The sequence below is a fragment of the Giraffa tippelskirchi genome, chromosome 4, assembly GCF_054371585.1.
Source record: "Giraffa tippelskirchi isolate mGirTip1 chromosome 4, T2T-mGirTip1v1.2.pri, whole genome shotgun sequence".
Classification (NCBI taxonomy): Eukaryota; Metazoa; Chordata; class Mammalia; order Artiodactyla; family Giraffidae; genus Giraffa; species Giraffa tippelskirchi.
In genome coordinates, this window is record NC_137278.1 from 2,385,315 (window position 1) to 2,404,685 (window position 19,371).

The 19,371-nt window shown below is 61.1% G+C and overlaps 1 protein-coding gene across 4 annotated transcripts in view; it reads left to right on the plus strand.

Moving 5' to 3' along the window:
• VAV2 (vav guanine nucleotide exchange factor 2) overlaps nt 1-19,371 on the plus strand; it is a 179,384-nt gene that overhangs the window by 105,777 nt on the left and 54,236 nt on the right. For all 4 annotated transcript variants that reach the window (XM_081595899.1, XM_081595898.1, XM_081595900.1 and 1 more), the window contains exon 4: nt 14,323-14,391. In XM_081595899.1, coding sequence (XP_081452025.1) covers nt 14,323-14,391 — 69 coding nt within the window. The remainder of the gene's footprint in view (nt 1-14,322; nt 14,392-19,371) is intronic.

Below are 19,371 nucleotides of genomic sequence, written 5' to 3' on the forward strand. Positions count from 1 at the left end.
CACCTCCTAGCCCCCAGACCCTGTGTGACTGGGGAGAGGTTCTCTGCAGGTGAAGTTTTATAGACGGAATTTCACCTGTCAATGTAAGGAGGAGGCAGGAGGGTCAGAGTCAGAGGAAGGAGACGTGATGACCAGCGGAGGTTGGAGGGGTGTGGCCACGAGCCAGGGAATACGGGTCATTTAGAAGCTGTGAAAGGACCAGGTCCTCTCCTGGCGCCCCCGGAAGGAGCCGGCCCTGCCGACCCCTTGATCTGAGTCCGTGAGACCCACTGTAGGCTCCTGACATCCGGACCCACAAGGTAGTAAACCCGAGCTGTTTGCAGCCACTGTTCGAGGCGCTTTTGTGACGGCAGCGCTGGGGGGGGGGTAGTGGGCCTGAGGATCTGGTGCGGGGCCGTCGTGGGGCCCAGGGCGTGGCCCTCTGCACGCACCCCCGTGGGGTCCGCGTGGTGGGCTTGGCTCTGGGTCCTCATGGGACCTGAGCGCTCCTGCAAGCTAGGACCAGCCTCCGTCTTTGACCCCCGGGTCCTAACCCCGCCCAGCCCCTCTCTCCTGCTCTCTGGCTTTTTACTGAATTGCAGTAAAATTCACAGAACGTACATTCCATCCCTTTGAGGTGTGTGACTGGGTAGCAGTTCGCACATTCACCCCTCTTCCCTCCCCAACGCCCAGAATCTCATTCCCAAGCATGTCACACCTGGATGTAGGATCCCACCTGCTGGGGCCCTTTGGGGGGGGGCTCCATAGAAGGTTCTAGAAGGGAGGAGTGGCAGGGAGGCACTCCTGTCTGGAAGGCCTTGGAGGAGGTGAGGTGAGGGCACGGGAGGAGGGGCCGTCAGGCCTGGTCAGTTTTGTTTCAAGGCTCCTGGCGCTGAAGTGACATCTGAGGCTGGTGACCGGCTGTCGCTGGGTGGGTGGGGGGCGCCTTGTGGCTCAGAGGGGCTGCACGTTGTGAGGTCGGGCCCCTGCAGAGGTCCAGCTGATGCTGTGGACCCCCGCGAGGGAGGAGGCGGGGGCGGGGCTCTGTCTGGTCCGTCCCTCCCCCTCTGGGGACAGGGGAGGGATGCGAGGACCAAGGGGGGATGGGGGAGGGACCCAGGGATGGGGGGGTGGACATGGGGATGGGGGGGACGGGAGAGGGGCCCGGGGATGGGGGGGTGGGCATGGGGACGGGGGGGACGGGAGAGGGGCCCGGGGATGGGGGCGCGTGGGGATGGAGGGGGGGACGGGAGAGGGACCCGGGGATGGGGTGGAGGGACGCTGGGATGGGGGGGACGGGAAAGGGGCCCGGGGATGGGGGGGGCGTGGGGATGGGGGAGGGATGCAGGGGTGGAGGGGGGACGGGAGAGGGGCCCGGGGACGGGGTGGGGGGACGCGGGGATGGGGGAGGGACCCAGGGATGGGGGCGTGGACATGGGGATGGGGGGGACGGGAGAGGGGCCCGGGGATGGGGGGGCGTGGGGATTGGGGGGGACGGGAGAGGGGCCTGGGGACGGGGTGGGGAGACGCGGGTGGGGGGACGCGGGGATGGGGGAGGGATGCAGGGGTGGAGGGGGGATGTGGAAATGAGGCAGAGACTAGCCTGACGCTGTGCATCCCAGGACTGCCTGGACCACCAGGAGCTGAGCGAGTCCAGAGGGCTCCTCCTCTAAAACCTTGCTGGGCCTGCCTGCACGTTGATCCAGGATCTCTGGCCTCCCAGCCCCAGGAGAATGAATTTCTGTTGTTTCAAGTCCAGGATGTGGGTTTTGCCGAGGACTGAGCTCTGAGACAGGCGGGGGTCCCCTCTGTGTGGGGGTGCAAAGCTGCCCCTCCGAAAGGCTGACCACACTCCACCCCTGACCTGGTCCTCGCACAGCCCCTGTGGGTCAAGACCTGAAGGCTGAGGTGGAGGCCAGCAGCTGGCAGGCGGCTTGGGGTTCAGGGACCCGCCCCCCAGTTATCAGAGGTGGGAGGTGGACAGTGGCGTCCTCAGGGTGGGTTCCTGTCCCCGACGGCATTCAGTGGTAGGACTGTAAAAACGTCCATGTCCTCTGGAGCCCCAGCTGCCCCCACCCCCAGGCCTGTCCACCCCTCGAGGGAGCGAAGATCGCTTCACTGTGTAACAAGCAGAACAATCAAAGACTGCCTTCTCAGCAAATGCCTCCATGAAACATTTATCGGGCAGCTGTGTAATGTTATCGGCTGGTTTTCAGAGACAAGGAAGGAAATTGTGTCATGTTTTGCATTGGGATTTATCCGTGTGTGGAAGGCATGTGAGGTTATTGAAAAGTGCCCTGGAACAGAATGGACGTCCCAGTGCGGCCGGTAGTGTGGGGGATGTGACCCCCCCACCCAGCTCTGGGGCCAGGTCAGCCCTGCTCTCTGCTCCCAGCTGTGGCCAGTGGGAGGGACCAGCCCAAGTCTCGGCCACGGCAGGGGGCTGGCCAGGCCAACCAATCAGAAATGCTGCCTTGAGATACAGCATCATCAGCAAAAGGTTTTCCGGTGCTTTGGGGACATCCAGTTACGGAGCGTGAGTTACGGAGTGTGAAAGCGGCGCTCGGACAAGACTGAGGCCCGCTCATCTCATCATCAGAATAGTGAAAAGTGCAAGTCATATCCGACTCTTTGCGGCCCCATGGACTGTACAGTCCATGGAATTCTCCAGGCCAGAATACTGGAGTGGGTAGCCTTTCCCTTCTCCAGGGGATCTTCTCAATCCAGGGATTGAACCCAGGTCTCCCGCATTGCAGGGAGATTCTTTACCAGCTGAGTCACAAGGGAAGCCCAAGAATACTGGAGTGGGTAACCTATCGCTTCTCCAGCAGATCTTCCCGACCCAGGAATCGAACTAGGGTCTCCTGCATTGCAGGCGGATTCTTTACCACCTGAGCTGTCAGGGAAGCTACATCGGAAGAGGGGCTTTGGTAATAGAGGGACAGTCCCCCTCTTGGGTCGCTGGGTTGTCCTTCTCACCGTGGGGCTCTTCTGTCGAGTCCCTCCTCTGCGCCAGCTGCTGCTGTGGTCAGCGTGGGCCAGGATGGTCAGTGCCAGCGAACAGCCTCTGAGGCTCACCGACTTGCCACAGGGAACATGTGGGTGGGCGGTGCTCCCCTCCGTGCCACTTGCCCCAGAGCCAGGCTGACGGATGGCCTCCTGCTGGAGCAGAGGGGCAGCTGTGGCTGGGGAAGGAGACCCAGCAGGTCACCCATGGGCTCCTGCAGCATCTGCCCCGCTGGCGAAGCCGGGACATCCGGCCACCGGAGTTCACCCTGCCCCTCAACATGACAGTGCTGAGTGGGCACTACTGTGTCCCATTTTAGAGATGGGGAGACTGAGGCTGAGAGGCTGAAGGGCTGCTCTAAGGGACCGCCACCCTGTCCAGCCTTTGGCCCGGGAGCCTGTGCGGCCCAGGCCTGCCTGCCACCTGCCCGTCTCCGTCGCCTCTGGGTCCACACTTGCGTCTGGGGTCCCCACCACCACATGCCACGTTTTCAGGCAACTTGTAGCAGCATTTTGACAGGAGAGAGGGGTCTCTTGAAATGAACCATCTGGCTTCCCTTGTCATTCCTTATTTATGCCCTGTTGGTTATCATTCTGCCTTCTTTTATCTTTATGGATTCATTCATTTAACTTTAAATTATTTTTAATTCTCACAAGCTTGATATTTAGCGCCCAAGCGAGACCCTTCTAGCTCAAGGGGTGCAAGGAAGCCTGTGACCACCCGCTGCTCCCCTCTGTCCTGCCCCCGAGGTCCCGGCAGGAGGAAACCACTGCCCCGCACTCCCCATCTTCCACCTCCTGGCTCTTGTAAACTTGTTGTTGTTCATTTGCTCAGTCGTGTCTGACTCTTTGTGACCCCATGGACTGCAGCACGCCAGGCCTCCCTGGCCATCACCAACTCCAGGAGCTTACTCAAGCTCATGTCCTTTGAGTCGGTGATGCCATCCAACCATCTCATCCTCTGTCGTCCCCTTCTCCCACCTTCAATCTTCCCCAGCATCAGGGTCTTTTCAAATGAGTCAGTTCTTCACATCAGGTGGCCAAACCATTGGAGCTTCAGATTCAGCATCAGTCCTTCCAATGAATATTCAGGACTGATTTCCTTTAGGATGGACTGGTTGGATCTCCTTGCAGTCCAAGGGACTCTCAAGAGTCTTCTCCAACACCACAGTTCAAAAGCATCGATTCTTCGGTGCTCAGCTTTCTTTAGAGTCCAACTCTCACATCCGTTCATGACTACTGGGAAAACCATAGTGTTGACTAGATGGACCTTTGTTGGCAAAGTAATGTCTCTGCTTTTCAATATGCTGTCTAGGTTGGTCATAACTTTCTTTCCAACGAGCAAACATCTTTTAATTTCATGGCTACAGTCACCATCTGCAGTGATTTTGGAGCCCAAGAAAATAAAGTCTGTCACTGTTTCCCCATCTATCTGCCATGAAGTGATGGGACCGGATGCCATGATCTTCGTTTTCTGAATGTTGAGTTTTAAGCCAGCTTTTTCACTCTCCTCTTTCACCTTCATCAAGAGGCTCTTAGTTTTACTGTATTTCGTGCATAGTTTTGCTCAGTCTCTGTTGTTTCAGACCTTTAAGGCAGAGTCGCCAGCTGTGGGCTGACTCCTGGGAACCCCTGGTTTCATGGCCATCACACGGTCAGCACAGCACGGTGCGCAGTTCTGTGCTGCGCTGCACTCTGGCCTTTCTGGAGCTGCCCCTCTTCCTGCCCCCCCCGCCCCCCGCCATCCTGGCAGCAGCAACATGCATGGGGCCAAGCCCTCCCCAGGGCTCAGCTCTCAGAGTGCTCACCTGGACCCCGGGAATCGGGACTCAGCTCTCAGAGTGCTCACCTGGACCCCGGGAACCGGGGCTCAGCCCCACCCCCACGGGTCAGCTCGCCTGGACCCCAGGAACTGGGGCTCAGCCCCACTTTGAGAGGAGACTGAGCCCTTGAGAGGGCATCTCTGGCCCTGGGTCTGCAGCCGGTTGGGGTAGAACTGGGAGCCCACCCTTCCTTCCTCCCGCAGGAGTCAGCTGGGGGTCAGGGTTCCGGGGCCTGGGCCTGGCACTGACTCAGGCACAGACTCGCTGCCCGGCGTGTCTCCAGGTACTTCCGGCTTCAATTCCCAGCAGAGCTGGCCTCTAGGGGCTGGAGACCAGCCTCGGGCCTCACTGCTGACCCTGGGGGCCACTGGGGTTCCGTTTTCCCTGTGAGGTCACTGGTAGGGAGACCGAGGCCGGCCTGTCCCCTGCCTAGCCCTGGATGTCTGGCCTCCACGCTGCGACGCAGGCTGCTCACGGCAGAGGCGCCGTCCTGCCGTCGGCCCCACCCTGGGTGGGCTTGGTGGCCGCGGGAGGCTGGGGGCGCTGCCACCGAGCACTCCCGGGCCCCACGTGTCTCTCCAGCTCAGGAGTCTGAGCAACGGTCTGGGAGTGGGGTTTGGATGGGGTGGTGTCCAGGAGGGCAGCCCTGAGGCTCCGGTGGTTCTGATGAAAGCCGAGGCCTGGAGCCCGGCCCTGAGGCTTGGCCGAGCCCTCGGCCCTGCGACTCCAAGGTGAGCAACCAACCACAGGGCGGGTCGGCTGGCCCAAACCCAGTCCTCGCTGCCCAGGGCTGCCTCCAGATCCAGCGCTGGCGCTGTGCAGAAGGGCTGCAGTCCAGCCCTGTGCTCCCAAGTGGCCAAGCTGGACCCCTAGGGCAGCGGCCCTGTCCTAGTTCTCACGGGAGCCCAGACTAGCCTGGTGCCGGAGCGGTGGCCGGGTCGTGTGCACCTCCTGCGTGCCACGCTCTCAAGGCTGGGCCCCAGGGAGACCAGTCTGCGGGTGGGGGAGCGGGGGAGGGATGGTGGCCCTCGCAGGCAGAGGTCCATGCCGCTCCCCGAGGAGGGGGCATTTGAGGCGGCCGACCGGGAGGGGTGAGCAGAGCCAGGGTGGACGGGTCTGGGCGGCGGAGGCCCAGGCAGATGGTCTAGGGAGGCGGGGAGGGGACGTGTTGGGTGTCCCTGTGCGGTCGAGAGGGGCGGGGCGGGGGGGAAGGTTGTGTGGGGAGCAGTGGGCAGGGTGGGGGGCTCTGGCGTCTTGGGTAGGACCGCCGGCCCGGGCTGCTTCCTCCTCGGAGCCGGGCCTGTTCCATCTGTCTCTGAGCTATAGCTCCTGTCTCTGAACCCCGGCCCCCTCTCCCTGCCCAGCGAGGCTGTGCCTGGCATGGTTCCCCCAGCCAAGGGGGCTCTGGTCCCCGAGTGACCAGTGTGAGAGCTTTCTGTGCAGAGTCTGCTGGTGAGAACAGGGCTGCCAAGGCCTTGGGAGGACAGGCTGTCTGGGGGCGGGCCGTGCGGGCTGTGGCTCTGGGAGCCCCGCCCCCACTGGCTATGTGGCCTCCCGTTCCCCGATGGACATTTCCAGGGCATTCCGTCCAGGTGGGGCCCTGGCAGGTGGCTGGGATTTCCTGCCTAGGCCGAGCAGGTATCCCCTGGGAAGAGGTCAAGAGGTCATGAAAGGAAGACAGCCAAGTGGCCCAGGAGCTGGGCCCTGCTCGCAGGGGGCGACGGCCCTCGGACCCACTGGCCTTTCTGCTGCGAAAGGCTGCCATTCCGAGAAGCAGGCCGGAAAGTCAGACCTCTGTTCAGCCTCGCAGCTGCTAGGAAACCACGTCTGGCATCTCAGCAGCAGCCCCCAGCCCCTCTGCACCCCTGGCCCCGGACAGTGGGCTGTGGGAAACTGTGCCGTCCTGCCCCGAGGTCAGCCCCCTCCTCCGCCCCCTGAGGTCAGCCCCCTCCCCTTCCGCCCCCCGAGGTCAGCCTCCTCCTCTGCCTCGCCAGGGCTCTGGAAACAAGGTCCAGAACAGCCTGGCTGGGCTCCAGAGGTTCACTTGGGTCTCCCTCGGTCGCCTGGAGCCGGCTGCACCTCCTCCCCTACCTGCGCCTTTGCTGGACCTGCCTCTGCTGAGGTCATGGGGAACCACAAGACCTGAGACCTCCTACTGCTCACTTTGGCGTAAGGTCCTGGTCATGGCTCCTGGGCCGGCCTATCAGTCACTCTGTCCCCCTGCCCTGGTCCTGCCCCACCGGCCCTTCGGCTCCTCTTGGCTCGGCCCAGCCGCCCTGAGCCCCGCGCCCCCGAGTGTGCAGGGCGTGAGCGGCTCTGCCCACCTCTGCCCAGACTGCCTCCTCCAGCCCCTGAATCTTGACCACACGACCATCACCCCCGCTGCCTCCTCCTAGTGTGCCAGGCCCTAGTGTGGGGGCACATCCACGCCGCGTGTCTCTGGGTGAGGCAGGCGGTGTACCCCCATTTTACCAGCGCGTTCACTGAGGTCCCTGGGCAAACTCGGGCCAGGAAGCTTAAGGTGCAGCCGATTCCAGCAGCCCCCCCACGCCCCCCGCCCCATCTGTCTGACGCGAGGCCAGACTCTGAACCCAGGGTAGGCTCTGCCCCCCGGGTCAGCCTCCCACCGGAAGCCTCCCCCGTCCCCCCTCTTCCTCCCGCTTCTGGGCCTCCGTGGCCCCCAGCCCGGCAGCCCCGGGCGGCCTTGGCGGTGGGTGTGTGTGGGGAGGCCCCGGCGCAGTCCCGGTGCCAGCGCCTGTCTGTGTGGGTGCACCGCTGGCCGGGGGGAGAAGCCGGATTTCGTGCTTGTTTGGACGGCCAGGCTGTTTAGCCGGAGAGCTGTTTTTAATGAGCGAATCCTGGTGCTTCAAGGCCTCCCAGCCAATTAGCAGGCGGCACCCAGGTGACTCTTTGAATAATTAAACGGGCCTGTCAGGGCCTTCAGGCTGCAGTTTGATGTGCCTTTAAAGTCTGTCTCACTGCCGTTTCCCCAGCAAACAGCTACCACGGCGGGTGTGGCCCGGTGCTCTGTGGCCACATGTCCCCTCCCCCAGCCCTCTGCTCACCCGCCACCTGCCTGGGCCGGGGAGTGAGCTCCGAGGGCTCCCAGGTGGTCCCAGGAGGCACCACTGTCCACACCGGCAGGACCGGGCGGCCGGCTCGTCCCGGTTTTAGCCCTGGAATTCCCTCATCCTCGGAGACTCCCTCGTCCGGGGCGAGCTCTGCCGTGGTCACCCCTGCAGGACACTCGGGCACCCCCAGGCCTCAGGCTGTGAGCTGAGAAGCCAGGGCCCTGGCCCTTCTCTCGGACGCCCCCGGCTGGCCCAGGAGGGCCAGGGGCGTCTGCGGACGATGCTGCTCTGTGACGCTGACCTTGGAGGTCACCTTGCAGGGAGCACTTTTCTGTGAGTTGTGTTGCCACGCCCTCCCTGCACATGCTAATTAAGGGACGAGGGGAAGAGCCATCTTAGCCCAGATCACTTCCACCTGAAAAGTGGGGACATAAAGCCCATGTCCTAGACTCTCTGAACGGCCCTGGACGGTCAGAGCCAAGCGCTGACCTGAAGCATATCCTCACTTCCTGAATATGGACGTTGGTCCGTCGAGGTGACCAGCTTCCTCCAGAGCTCGGCGGGGGCAATGGAAGACCCCGTGGTGGTGCTGACCCCGTGGGCCTGGGACAGGGTTGGAGGCTCCCAGGTGAGGGGCACTTTCCAACTGTAACAGAAGCCTAGGAGGCCACGAGGATGGTGGGGTCTGCCTGAGTCTGGGGCCCTAGGCTTGGAGGTGGGCTCCTGGGATGGGCCCCCAGAAGGGGAGGGAAAGTGACCCAGGCATCGTACTCAGGCCACTCACTGGGCACGAGGCCGGGGATGAGAGGCTTCGTGTGTTGTCTCATTTAATCTTGACAGTGACGACCACCCCCATTCTACAGCTGGGAAAACTGAGGCTCAGAGAGGGAGCAGGCTCTGCTCAGGGTCACACAGCAAGGGGCCTCTGGGCTCGGAGGGCCTCTCGTTGGCTCCGGGGTCGCTTGTTGTCCTGAGGCCCAGCCCTGCTGCCCGCCGCACAGGTCTGCAGTGTGCACACCCCGCGGTACTCCTGGTCCCAGCTGGCATGCACCCGTGTTCACCCCTTCAGGCCGGGACCCCGGAGCATCGGCTGCACCCCCGCGCTGCCTGCACGTCCCTCCCCGTGCAGCCGCAGAAACGGCCGCACACCGGGGCACTTTCCAGAGGTCCCAGTTTTCTAGCAGATTCTCAGGGAAGTCCCGCGGGCAGGGACCAGAGCCTGGTTTATTGGTCCTGGAGCCACGGTCACGCTGCGCCTTCTCCCTGAAGCAGGGGCAGTGGCAGCCCCCGAGCCCGGCTCAGAGCAGGTGCCCAGAAACTGCCCGATGGTGAAGGCTGGAGGGGGACGGCATGCCTGGAGCAGGGACCCTGTGCCCCCCGTTCTCTGTTTGGGGGTCCGGGTGCCCCACCCTGCTGAGGGTGCTCTGTTTCAGGACCTTATTCCTCCAGCGGGTGACCCGTCAGCCTCTGGCAGTGGAGCTGCTCACATACGGCCAGGCTGGCCACAGCCGAGGATGCGAACACTGGCCTCGGGGTGGGAGGTGTACCTTGGGGGCCCTTGAAGCAGTGGCTTGAGCCTCTTACCCCCTGGGAGGGCGAGGTGCTGGGTGGACTTGCTGTGGCCTGACGTGTGGGCCTGGTAGGGTTTTCTGGGCACCTGGCAGCTTTTCTGCTTCGGGCATCTTCTTAATTCCCTCGGGGGTTCGAGTGGGAAACTTGGCTTCTCAGAAGCCGGGCACAAGGAAATGCGTCCTTAGGAAGGGTCTCACGGGATCTGCGGAACCAGGACCCGCCCCCGCCGACCTGGATGACCACACTCTGTGTCTGACCCACGGTCATGTCTGTGTCCTACCATACTTGATTCTCATCCCCTCCTTTTCAAGAACAAATGAATACGCCGTGAACGTCTGGATGTCTGGTCAAGCTGAGCAGGGGATAGTTGGGGGAGGGTAGATGCTGCGCAGTGGGATCTGGGACACAGGGATGGAGCCAGGCCTTCTGGCAAGTGACCCCAGGGTCACCCTTGCTCCAGCCCCTCGCAGGTTTGAAGTTCCAGCTGGAATGTGGCCCCAGAAACGCCCTCTGTGCAGATGTGTCCCCGGGTGTGAAGTCAGGGTCAGCACTGAAAAGTCACAGCTCAGGGCTGACTAGGACATCTCTGCCTGGTTTCTCAGAAGCGCTTCTTGAAGAGGCTTCCTCGCCTCTAATTCAGGGCTGCCTTTGTGGTTTTCTGGGGGGAAGGGCAGCTTGAGAATCAGTTCAGTTCAGTTCAGTCGCTCAGTTGTGTCCGACTCTGCGACTCCATGGACTGCAGCACCCCAGGCCTCCCTGTCCATCACCAACTCCCGGAGTTTATTCAAACTCATGTCCATTGAGTCGGTGATGCCATCCAACCATCTCATCTTCTGTCGTCCCCTTCTCCTCCTGCCCTCAATCTTTCCCAGCATCAGGGTCTTTTCCAATGAGTCAGCTCTTCGCATCAGTTGGCCAAAGTATTGGAGTTTCAGCTTCAGCATCAGTCTTTCCAATGAACACCCAGGACCGATCTCCTTTAGGGTGGACTGGTTGGATCTCCTTGCAGTCCAAGGGACTCTCAAGAGTCTTTTCCAACACCACAGTTCAAAAGCATCAATTCTTCAGTGCTCAGCTTTCTTTCTGGTCCAACTCTCACATCCTTACACGACTATTGGAAAAACCATAGCCCTACTTGAGAACCCTAGTTTGAGAATGTCTGACATCTACTCCTCTGTCCACCCATCCACTCCCCAGCGAATCCATCCACCCACCCATCCATCCTTCCGCCCTTACCCATCTGCTCACTCACCTCACTCATCTGTCCATCAACCCACATTGCCACCCCTCTCCCACCCACTTGTTCTAGACATCCACCCATGCATCCATCTGTCCATCCATCCATCCGTCTTTTCATTCACCTGTGTATCCATCTATCCATCCATGTCGCTATAGTGTCAGGCGCTGTGCTAGGCAGAAGTGGACCCAGGCTGAGAGAGCGGTCAAGTTCGCCCACCCGAGATACAGCTTGGATTGAACCTTACAGGCTACCAGGACCTGGGTGAATGGGGTAGGCAGGGGGCTGGCATCAGAGGGAAGAGCAGGCACAGAGGCTGGAGGTGGTGAGGACGTGGGGGCAGTGGGGAGAGTGGGGTTGAAGGAGGCCAGAGAGTCGGCAAAGCATCCCCTACCCCCTACCTCCCAGTCCCATCCCAGGGCTGGCCTCAAAGGCCAGGGTGCGTGCCCCACGTTGTTCCCGGCAGGCTGTCCGCCCTGTTCTCTGCTCCCCCTGGCTGCAGCCTGGCTTTGTTTGGCTGTGGCAGTGAAGAATTGGATTTGCAGCCTCATTCTCAAGGAGATTTGTGGCCCCCAACAGGGATGTTGGAACAAAAGCAGGAAGCGTTTTGTGGACAGCAGGGTAATTCTTCTGCCTTTAACACTCTTGTTTCATCTCTGTTGCGTGGGACAGATGAAGGAGATGAAAAGGGGTGTAAACCTGGATACCGACAGAGGCATGGAAAAGAGAACTTAAAAGAAAATCACACACACGATGGATTTTTTTTTTTTGGAGACAAAACGTTTTGAAATTATTCCTCTGTCTTCTTTTAGTGAGCACTAGCTTCCTGTTTGTCTGGAAGGAAACAAGATGCTGAAATATTCTGGGACTCTTAGGCCTTAAGGAGGCATCAGAAGTTACTTTTCTTGGGTGGCATTAACTGGCCTGGCTGAGAGGATGAGGGTGAACAGAAATAAGGAATAGTAGCTACCAGTGTCGGGGTCCTGCTAAGTGCAGAACAGCCCCCCATCTTACAGCCAGCCTTCACGACAGCCCAGTGAGGGGTTATTCCTTTGAAAACCTTTCTATTTTGTGCTGGGGTAGGTAGCCGACTAACAGTGTTATGACAGTTTCAGGTGAACAGCGAAGGGACTCAGCCAGACACACACATGTAGCCATCTCCCCCAGAGCCCCGTCCCCTCCAGGCTGCCACATAACATTGAGCAGAGCTCCTGTGCTATAAAGCAGGTCCTTGTTGGTCAACCGTTTTAAATGCAGCAGCACGTACAGGTCCGTAAAGGGGCTACTTCTGCCTCCACGTTCCAGGGGAAGAGAACAGGCTCAGAGAGGGTAAGTAGCTGCTCTAAGGTCACTCAGCGAGCCGGCGGTGGACCTAGGATTCAGGTCCCCCTGGGTGTGCCTTACTCCAAAGCCTTTCCTGTCCAAGGGAATCCTGTGGCAATCCAGTGGTTAGTACCCGACACTTTGACCGCAGTGGCCTGAACTGAGGTCCCGCATGCCATGGAGCTTGGCCAAGAGCAATTTTTTTTAGTGAAAAATAAAAAATAAAAAAATGCTTTTCTTCTCCTAGCCGGCCTGTGTCTCAGCTCCCCTGGCAGAGCAGGTGGGTCTCATCTGCGTGTCTCATCTGCTTGAGAGTAGAGCCCTGTGTTCAGAGAGACTGTATTGGGCTTCAAGGATAGGGGTGGGCAGTTGATTAGTGATGTCTGTCCGGGCACGCCCAGGGTGAGAGGTGACGTGTGCGCCGTGGGTTTGCTGACACCCTGAGCTGGAAAGTGGAAAGCTTCATGATGTGGAACACAGATGCGTCCTCACTGTTAGAAAATCTATATGGAGCTCGTGGAATCCTCACTGTTAGAAAATCTATACGCAGCTCGTGGAATAAAGTTACTTTGGTTGTGAGTACAGTTCTAGCCTGGTGACCTGTCTCAGTGTTTAAAAGACACGGCCCTGCCCACTTGGTCTCATCCAGCCTGTGCCCCTGACCCTGGCATTCCCCTGCTCGGAGAGGGATCCTCACCAGCCACACCCAGGGGTGAGCAGGCAAGCTCTTTCTGCCAGAGAGTGGGGCGTGCACGGCTGTAGGGTCAGTGCGAGGCTGGTCATGGCAGCAGGGCGTCCTGCGGGGGGCGTGGGCTGGCGCTCCGTCGCTGGGTCCTGCAGCCTCATCTCAGCCTGGCCTGGCGTTTTCTGTGATCAGTAGGGTGGGGACCGGAACCGTCAGCCGTCGGGGGTCAGTTAGGAAACCAGAGCTCGGTTCCAGCACCCCGCCCTCCACCTGGGATCTGCATCGGCTCCCAGGTCCTCTGTGTCCTGCAGGGATCTCCGGGCTGGAAGCCTGGCTGGGTCAGTGAGGGTCCCGGTCCTGCTGGGGGCACAGGCATCTGATGGCCTGCAGCTCTCCCGGTGACCTGAAGGCACACATCTGTCCTCCTTCCTTCTTTCTCGGGATGCCCAGTGGGGGATGCTGTTGTCATGGTGATGGGAGGGAGGAGGGGAGCTCACCTACAGAGAGGTCGGGCTGGGCCTTGTCACAAGCTGTTGCCAGGAAGCCGCAGTGATGGGGACCCCTGGTCTGGCCGGTCTGTGACGGAGCTGGGCGGGCCCCAGGTCTCCAGCTCACGGCTTTAGTGGGCTCCCTGTGCCGGGGGGGGGGGCGTGGGGAGCCGGGTGTGGGTGTGGCCCCCACCTCCACCCGTTGCTTCTTTACCCAGATCACGCTGTCCTGTTTGCAGACCTGGCCCGTTTCCTCCAGTTTGGGAGCTGGGATCACCTTCTATCAGTCTCTGGATGGCAGTAGGGGGTGACAGCCGGGGTTCACCCACCCTCCCAGAGAGGACGTCCTGCAGGTGGTGCAGCGCCTGTATCCCTTCCCGTGAGCTTGGCCGGGCCCAGGGCTTGGCATCACCCCCGTCCCAGCCCCTGGGCAGCGTGGGCTGGCTCCGCCCCTTTTCCGGGAGTCAGGCCCAGGTTCATTCTGCAGTAGTGACAGGTGTGGCCGAGCCCCCGCATTCCCTGTGAACCCCCTTTTCCTCCCCATGAGTTCTCCCACGGGTTCCGAACTGCCCAGGGGGCCCCCTGTCTGCTGGCGAGGACCCTGCCGTGCCGCCCCCTCCACGCTGGGAAGCCTTCTCACGCCCGGCCCCGTCTCCTACTCCTCCCAATTGCATCATAGGGTGACAGAGTTTGCAGGGACCCTGGGCGTCCCCCAGATACAGAACTGGGAGATCTTCATGGAAGAGACAAAGGGTCTCAAGTCCAGACAGGTCTGGGTTCGTACCCTGACCCCCGTCTCCTAAAGACAGGCTTTCATGCTCCACCACGAGGTGCCCGGGGGAGCCCGGGTCCCCGTGTCTGGGGCCCCCTGACATGTGAAGGCAGGACCGTCACACGGATGGAAGCTTCCTGCCATCCCTGACCTGGCTCCCTCGTTCGCCAGCAGGCGCTCCGGGGCCTGGGCGGAAGGACCGAGCTCCACGGTGTCCAGGGGTGAGCCGGGCGTGGGGTCCTCCCGCTCGGCACCTCCACTTGGGGGTCCTGCCTCACACTCCGTGTCACACGCACCCTGTTTCCTTCCATGAGAGCAGATGGAAGACCCCCGAGACCCGCTCACTCTCCCCGTCTGTCTCCGCAGACCCTTCCCCTCGGAGGAGACCGCAGAGAATGACGAGGATGTGTACCGCAGCCTGGAGGAGCTGGCAGAGTAAGGAGCCGGCGGGGGGACGGGGGGGGGAGTGGGGGCGGAGGCGGGGTCTCCCTGGGACGGGAGCCCGCCATGGCCCTCTGCACGGGGATGGGAGGGGAGTGGGGGGCAGAGGCGGGGTCTCCCTGGGACGGGAGCCCGCCATGGCCCTCTGCACGGGGCTGGGGGGTGGGCTTCCCCCCGCCAGAGGGTCAGCACTGCTTCACCCACGTTCCCGTGGTGACATGGCTGCGGCTTCCTCCCCAAGGCCGGGCGCGAGGAGGGCTGGTTTTTTAGTGCTGCCGTCGGGGTGGGGCTGGGCCTGCGCCTCCCTGGGCTGGGGAGGCCGTTCTGGGGCGGCTGGTGATTCAGGGTTGTCTCCTGGCCTGACGCGGGCCGGGGCTGGACTGAGGCCGCAGGCTGGGGCCACCTGCAGCCGCTGGGGTGTCCCCTGCTTCCCGAAGCCTTGGTCTGGGCTGCCTCTGTCCCCCCTTTCCCCCTCCGAGGACTGCCTGGGCTGTCACATGCAGCCTGGCCCAGCCACCCCTAGCGGCTGTTTCACCTTAGGGATCCAGAGCCCCCCAGGGACTGGCGGGAATCCCTGGGTGGGGCTCTTGCGGAAGAGAAGGTTGGCTTCTGCGATGTCAGTGGTGGCCTGGTGCGGGGCCTTGTGGCCTGCTCCACGCGGCTGGCGGGCACCGAGGCGGAGAGATGAAGGGCTTGCCCAGGCCGTGGCAGGAGCCCACGTGTCTCATGAGGTGGCAGGCCCATGGCCCTCAGGCCAGGCAACGACCTGCCGAGAGGCGCTCGTCCCCGTTTGTTGGGAGACGTCCCTTTGTTCCCCAATAACCGGCTGCTGCTTCTGGGGAGCCTTACGGCTTCTCTCGCCTGCACCTTATGGCTCAGAGTGAGTGGAAGTCGTGATCACAGCGAGAGCTGGATGCCCTGTGCACGAGCTGTGTTGAGACCCCAGCTTGTTGCCCCTCAGGCTCCATCCGGGTCTGGCTCTGTGGATATGGGACGCGGGGAGCCCCCTGCCCAGCGCTGAGTGTCAGACCATTTCTCCGGAGTCACCCTCAAGCCAAAGTTGGGGGTCCGTGTCCTCCGGAAACATGCCTCAGGAATCAGCAGAGACTGCAAGTCCCAGGAGGGCAGGGCCCACCTTGTACAGCCTCCGCCAGGCCCTCTGCTCAGCTGCCACCCCCGGGGGTCCCTGCCTGGTCCCGGGGGACTGTCCAGGTTTGAGGATTCCTGTGCGGTGTGTTGGGCAGACACCCGTTTCCCCCTTTCTCCGTCAATTCCACTGCTGTCTGACCTCTCAGACCAACACACAGGATGGAATTCCTCCCGCACGGAGAAGCTGGTCTGGGGGACGGGTGGCTTTGCGCCGTTCAATAATGTTATTCCGTGACATTAAGAGTGAGCCTCCTTAATCCAATGAGTTCCGTGTGGCGGCAGTTATTGCAAACGTAAATCATACGTTATAGGGAAGGGGGATGGATTTGAGTCTTTAACTTGCGATTTGGTCCCAGAGGCTCCAGGTTAATAAATTTTTCATGCTTTCCCCTCCCCGCTTCTCCTTTCAGTGAAAATCAAGATTTCCTAGCGTCTTGTCTCTGCGGACTTGGGACTCATATTTATCCATTATGGCAATTTACATGACATAAACAGAAATGTCATTTCTTACCTGGCCTCTCCTGGGGGAGGGGGCTTGGCGGCAGCCTGGATCTGATGCTTAGCGGTGATGGGGAGCGGGGGGGGGGGCATTTCCAGCAGAACTGCCTCATTCATTCCTCTGGGCTCTGACCAGGTGTCAGAAAGGATGGCCGCCTTGTGTCTCTAAGGGCCCTGCTGCTCTGCCAGACCTCGGACGCTTCACAGCTGTTTGGAGAAAGTCCAGCTCTGGCTCCACAGGCAGCTGGGGCCCCGTGGAAGGTCTGGGCCCCAGGGAGGGACCGCCAGGTGTGCCTGGGCCCAAGAACACTTCCGTTCTGTCAGTAAATCATGTGTGCGTTCAGCCACCAACCAGTTGCTGTGCACTTTCGGGACCTATAAAGGGAAAGGAGAGACAGCCCTGCCTGATGGCCATGGCAGCGCTGTCCAGGAGAAAGCAAACAGGAGCTGCCTGGCGATCGTTAATTTTATAGTAGCTGCCTCAGAAAGAGGGAAGGAAACGGGGGCTCCGTGGTAAAGAACCTGCTGCCAATGCAGGAGACGTGGTTTGATTCCTGGCTCAGGAAGATCCCCTGGAGGAGGAAATGACAACCCACTCCAGTACTCTTGCCTGGGAAATCCCATGGACCCAGTGTATCCAAAATATCAGCTAGTTCAACCCATGATCGTTGATGTAAGGTGGTTGATGTGATCCGGTTGGCCCGCTGGCCACGTTTGTGAGCTCACAGCCGCATGGAGCTTGGTGGTTCCATGTGGGCAGCCCCAGTCTTGGATCCACAGCAGCACTCTGCGGGCTCTGTGCGAATGGACGACCCTGAGCTGAGATTATGTTCTCAACTCAGAGCTCGCTTCTGAGACCCTTGAAGAGTATATCATCAAATAATGGAGCAGCTGGCTGAAAAAATTAGCACAAAATGTTGCCACTTAAAAGAACGCTCTGTTAAGCAGACTGAGCCTCAGATGAGAGGCCTGATTTTAGACTGCCCTGACGATTAGTTCCCTGCATTTGCCTGATGGCTCATCCCTCCCGCTACCCCCTGCTTCTTTTCAGGGGCTCCCAGGGGCCTGGAGCTGCCAGCCACACCTTCTCAGAGCTGCCCAGCTCCTGGGTGGGCTTGCAGTTAAGTATCTGCCCTGGAGGAGCCCCCCACTCCCTGCAGGGCTGGGAGCCAGACTTGCACACAGGAGAAAAACACGTGCGAGATGGTTGACCACGGGAGCTCAGAGGAGGGCCGGGTGGATGCCAGCCTTGAAATCAGGGGAGGCTTCTGGGAGGAAGTGACACCTGGTCTTAGAATCCAAGAGGGAAGTGGCCGAAGGCAGGGCTGGTGTCCCAGTGGAAGGAGCAGCCTTGCTAAGGCCCGGCAGGGCGGGTGGCCCCCGAAAATGGGATGTATGGTGTGGTGAGGGAGGATCCGCCTGCCCAGGACCCCGGGCTCCCGTCTCAGAGACGCGGCCTGGTATGGCCCCGTGGAGGTGCGGCGGGTTAGAGATCTGCAAGGTGTTGGCAAGAGATCAGAATTATCGAAGCTCCCGGGACTCACTGGGAGGACCACCCCTCACACCTGGGAAGGTGCGGCCCACTTTGGAAGGCCTGTAGGGACCCCCAACCGGCTGTGCTTCAGCGCTGGCGGTGCCCCGCGGGGAGAGGGGGCCCGGAGGTCTTCCTGGCGGGCTGGCGACGGAGCGTCACGCAGGCCAAGGGTCTGCCTCGGTCGCTCGCACCTCTTGTGGCGGCCTCCTGTCTCTCCGGGCACGTTAGCTCCGTCTCGGGGCTCACTTCCTCCATCTCTGGGGTGAAAGCATCAGCCCAGGTCATCCATGGACCCCTCGAGCTGGAAGGAGCCGCAGTTTCCTGATCCAGGAGCCTGCTCCTGGCCACCAGGCAGGTTCGCTTTCCTCGGGATTGAAGTGATTTTCAGGCTTGAACAAATGTGATCGGACACGACAGGGGATATAATTGATCCTTAAATGTAGAGCTGCATGTTTTATTGCATCATAAAATGACTTCACAGCTTTAAATGTGTCATGTTAGCCTCGTTGGGGTGAGTTTTTGAAGATGTAGGAGTCCCTGAGTCGAGGCACCTTTGGGCACGCTCTGGGAGCTGGTCTTCCTCGTCCCTGGGGAGTGAGGCGGGGCACGTGCTGGGAGGGCGGAGGCCACGCTCCTCTGGCTGGCCCGTCCCTGCAGGGGCGGGGAACTGTCGCTCTGCCTGACTGTGACCCTCACGTGAGAGCGAGCTGAGGCCCACCCCTCCCAGCAACCTGGCTGGCCTGCCCAGTGCTCCCACCTGCGATGAGAATTCCCTTATGCTCAGACCACCTCGCATGAAAGGTCGGCGTCGCGCAGGAGACCTGACATGTGGTCCCCCCTAAGTGCGAGCCCTGGATATGTCCCTGGGTTTAGGGGTGCCTCATGTTTCTCTGAAAGAATTGCTTCTCCGAAGGGACAAATCTGAAAGCAGAGACTTCGCTAAAGCAACCTCTTTAAAAACAGACCACTCCCTGCAGGACACAGACCCCACCATGGCCCAAAGTGGGCTGACCGTAAAGCCCCTCAGACTAGGGGTGTCTGCGGCTGCCCTCCTCCCGCAGGATGGGGACAGACAGGGTCCCCCGAGCCCTGGACGCTGGGGAGGCCTTGCCCTGCCCTGCTGCCTGCCTCCTGGAGCCGGGGACACTGGCTCCAGGCTGCTCGGGTGGTGACAGCCAGGCACAGGAAGGCCTCGTCTCTCCCGTGGTCCTGTACGCCTCTGGCTGTTCAGGTCTTCCTCTGTACAGTAAGCGCTTAGGGAGCGCCGACCGTATGCAGGGCAGGTGCGGTCCCGGGCTGGCGTCTCCTTGGCAGCACGTGGTCCCCGCAGCCCTGTCGGGGGGCTCTCCACCCACTTGTACATCTGGAAGCCCAGGCCGGGCTGTGGCACTGGCAGGATAGAGGACCTGAAGCCAGTGTCCACAGGGCACCTTGGAGTCTGTCCCCACCCTGAGCCCAGCAGCTAAGGGGCAGAGTGGCTCTGAAGTGGGTCCCGCTTAGAAGTCCTGGCCATCCCCCAGGGCAGCCGGGTAGGGTCCTCTGGGGACCTGGCCCCTGCAGTTCTCACTCTTCAGCTCTCCTAACCCCGCAGGAGCAATCTGGGCAGTGTTGACTGGGGTCAGACCTCGACGGGCCAGGAGACCAGGAGGGCTTCCTGGAGGAAGGGGTACTGCAAGGGAACAGAAGCTGCAGAGGGTTTGCTGAGATGTGACTTAGGAAGCCTGCTCCCACCCCAGCCAGGCCGGCCGCTGCCTTATTTGGGGCTGGGGTCCTGGAGACGCTGGGTGTCTGCT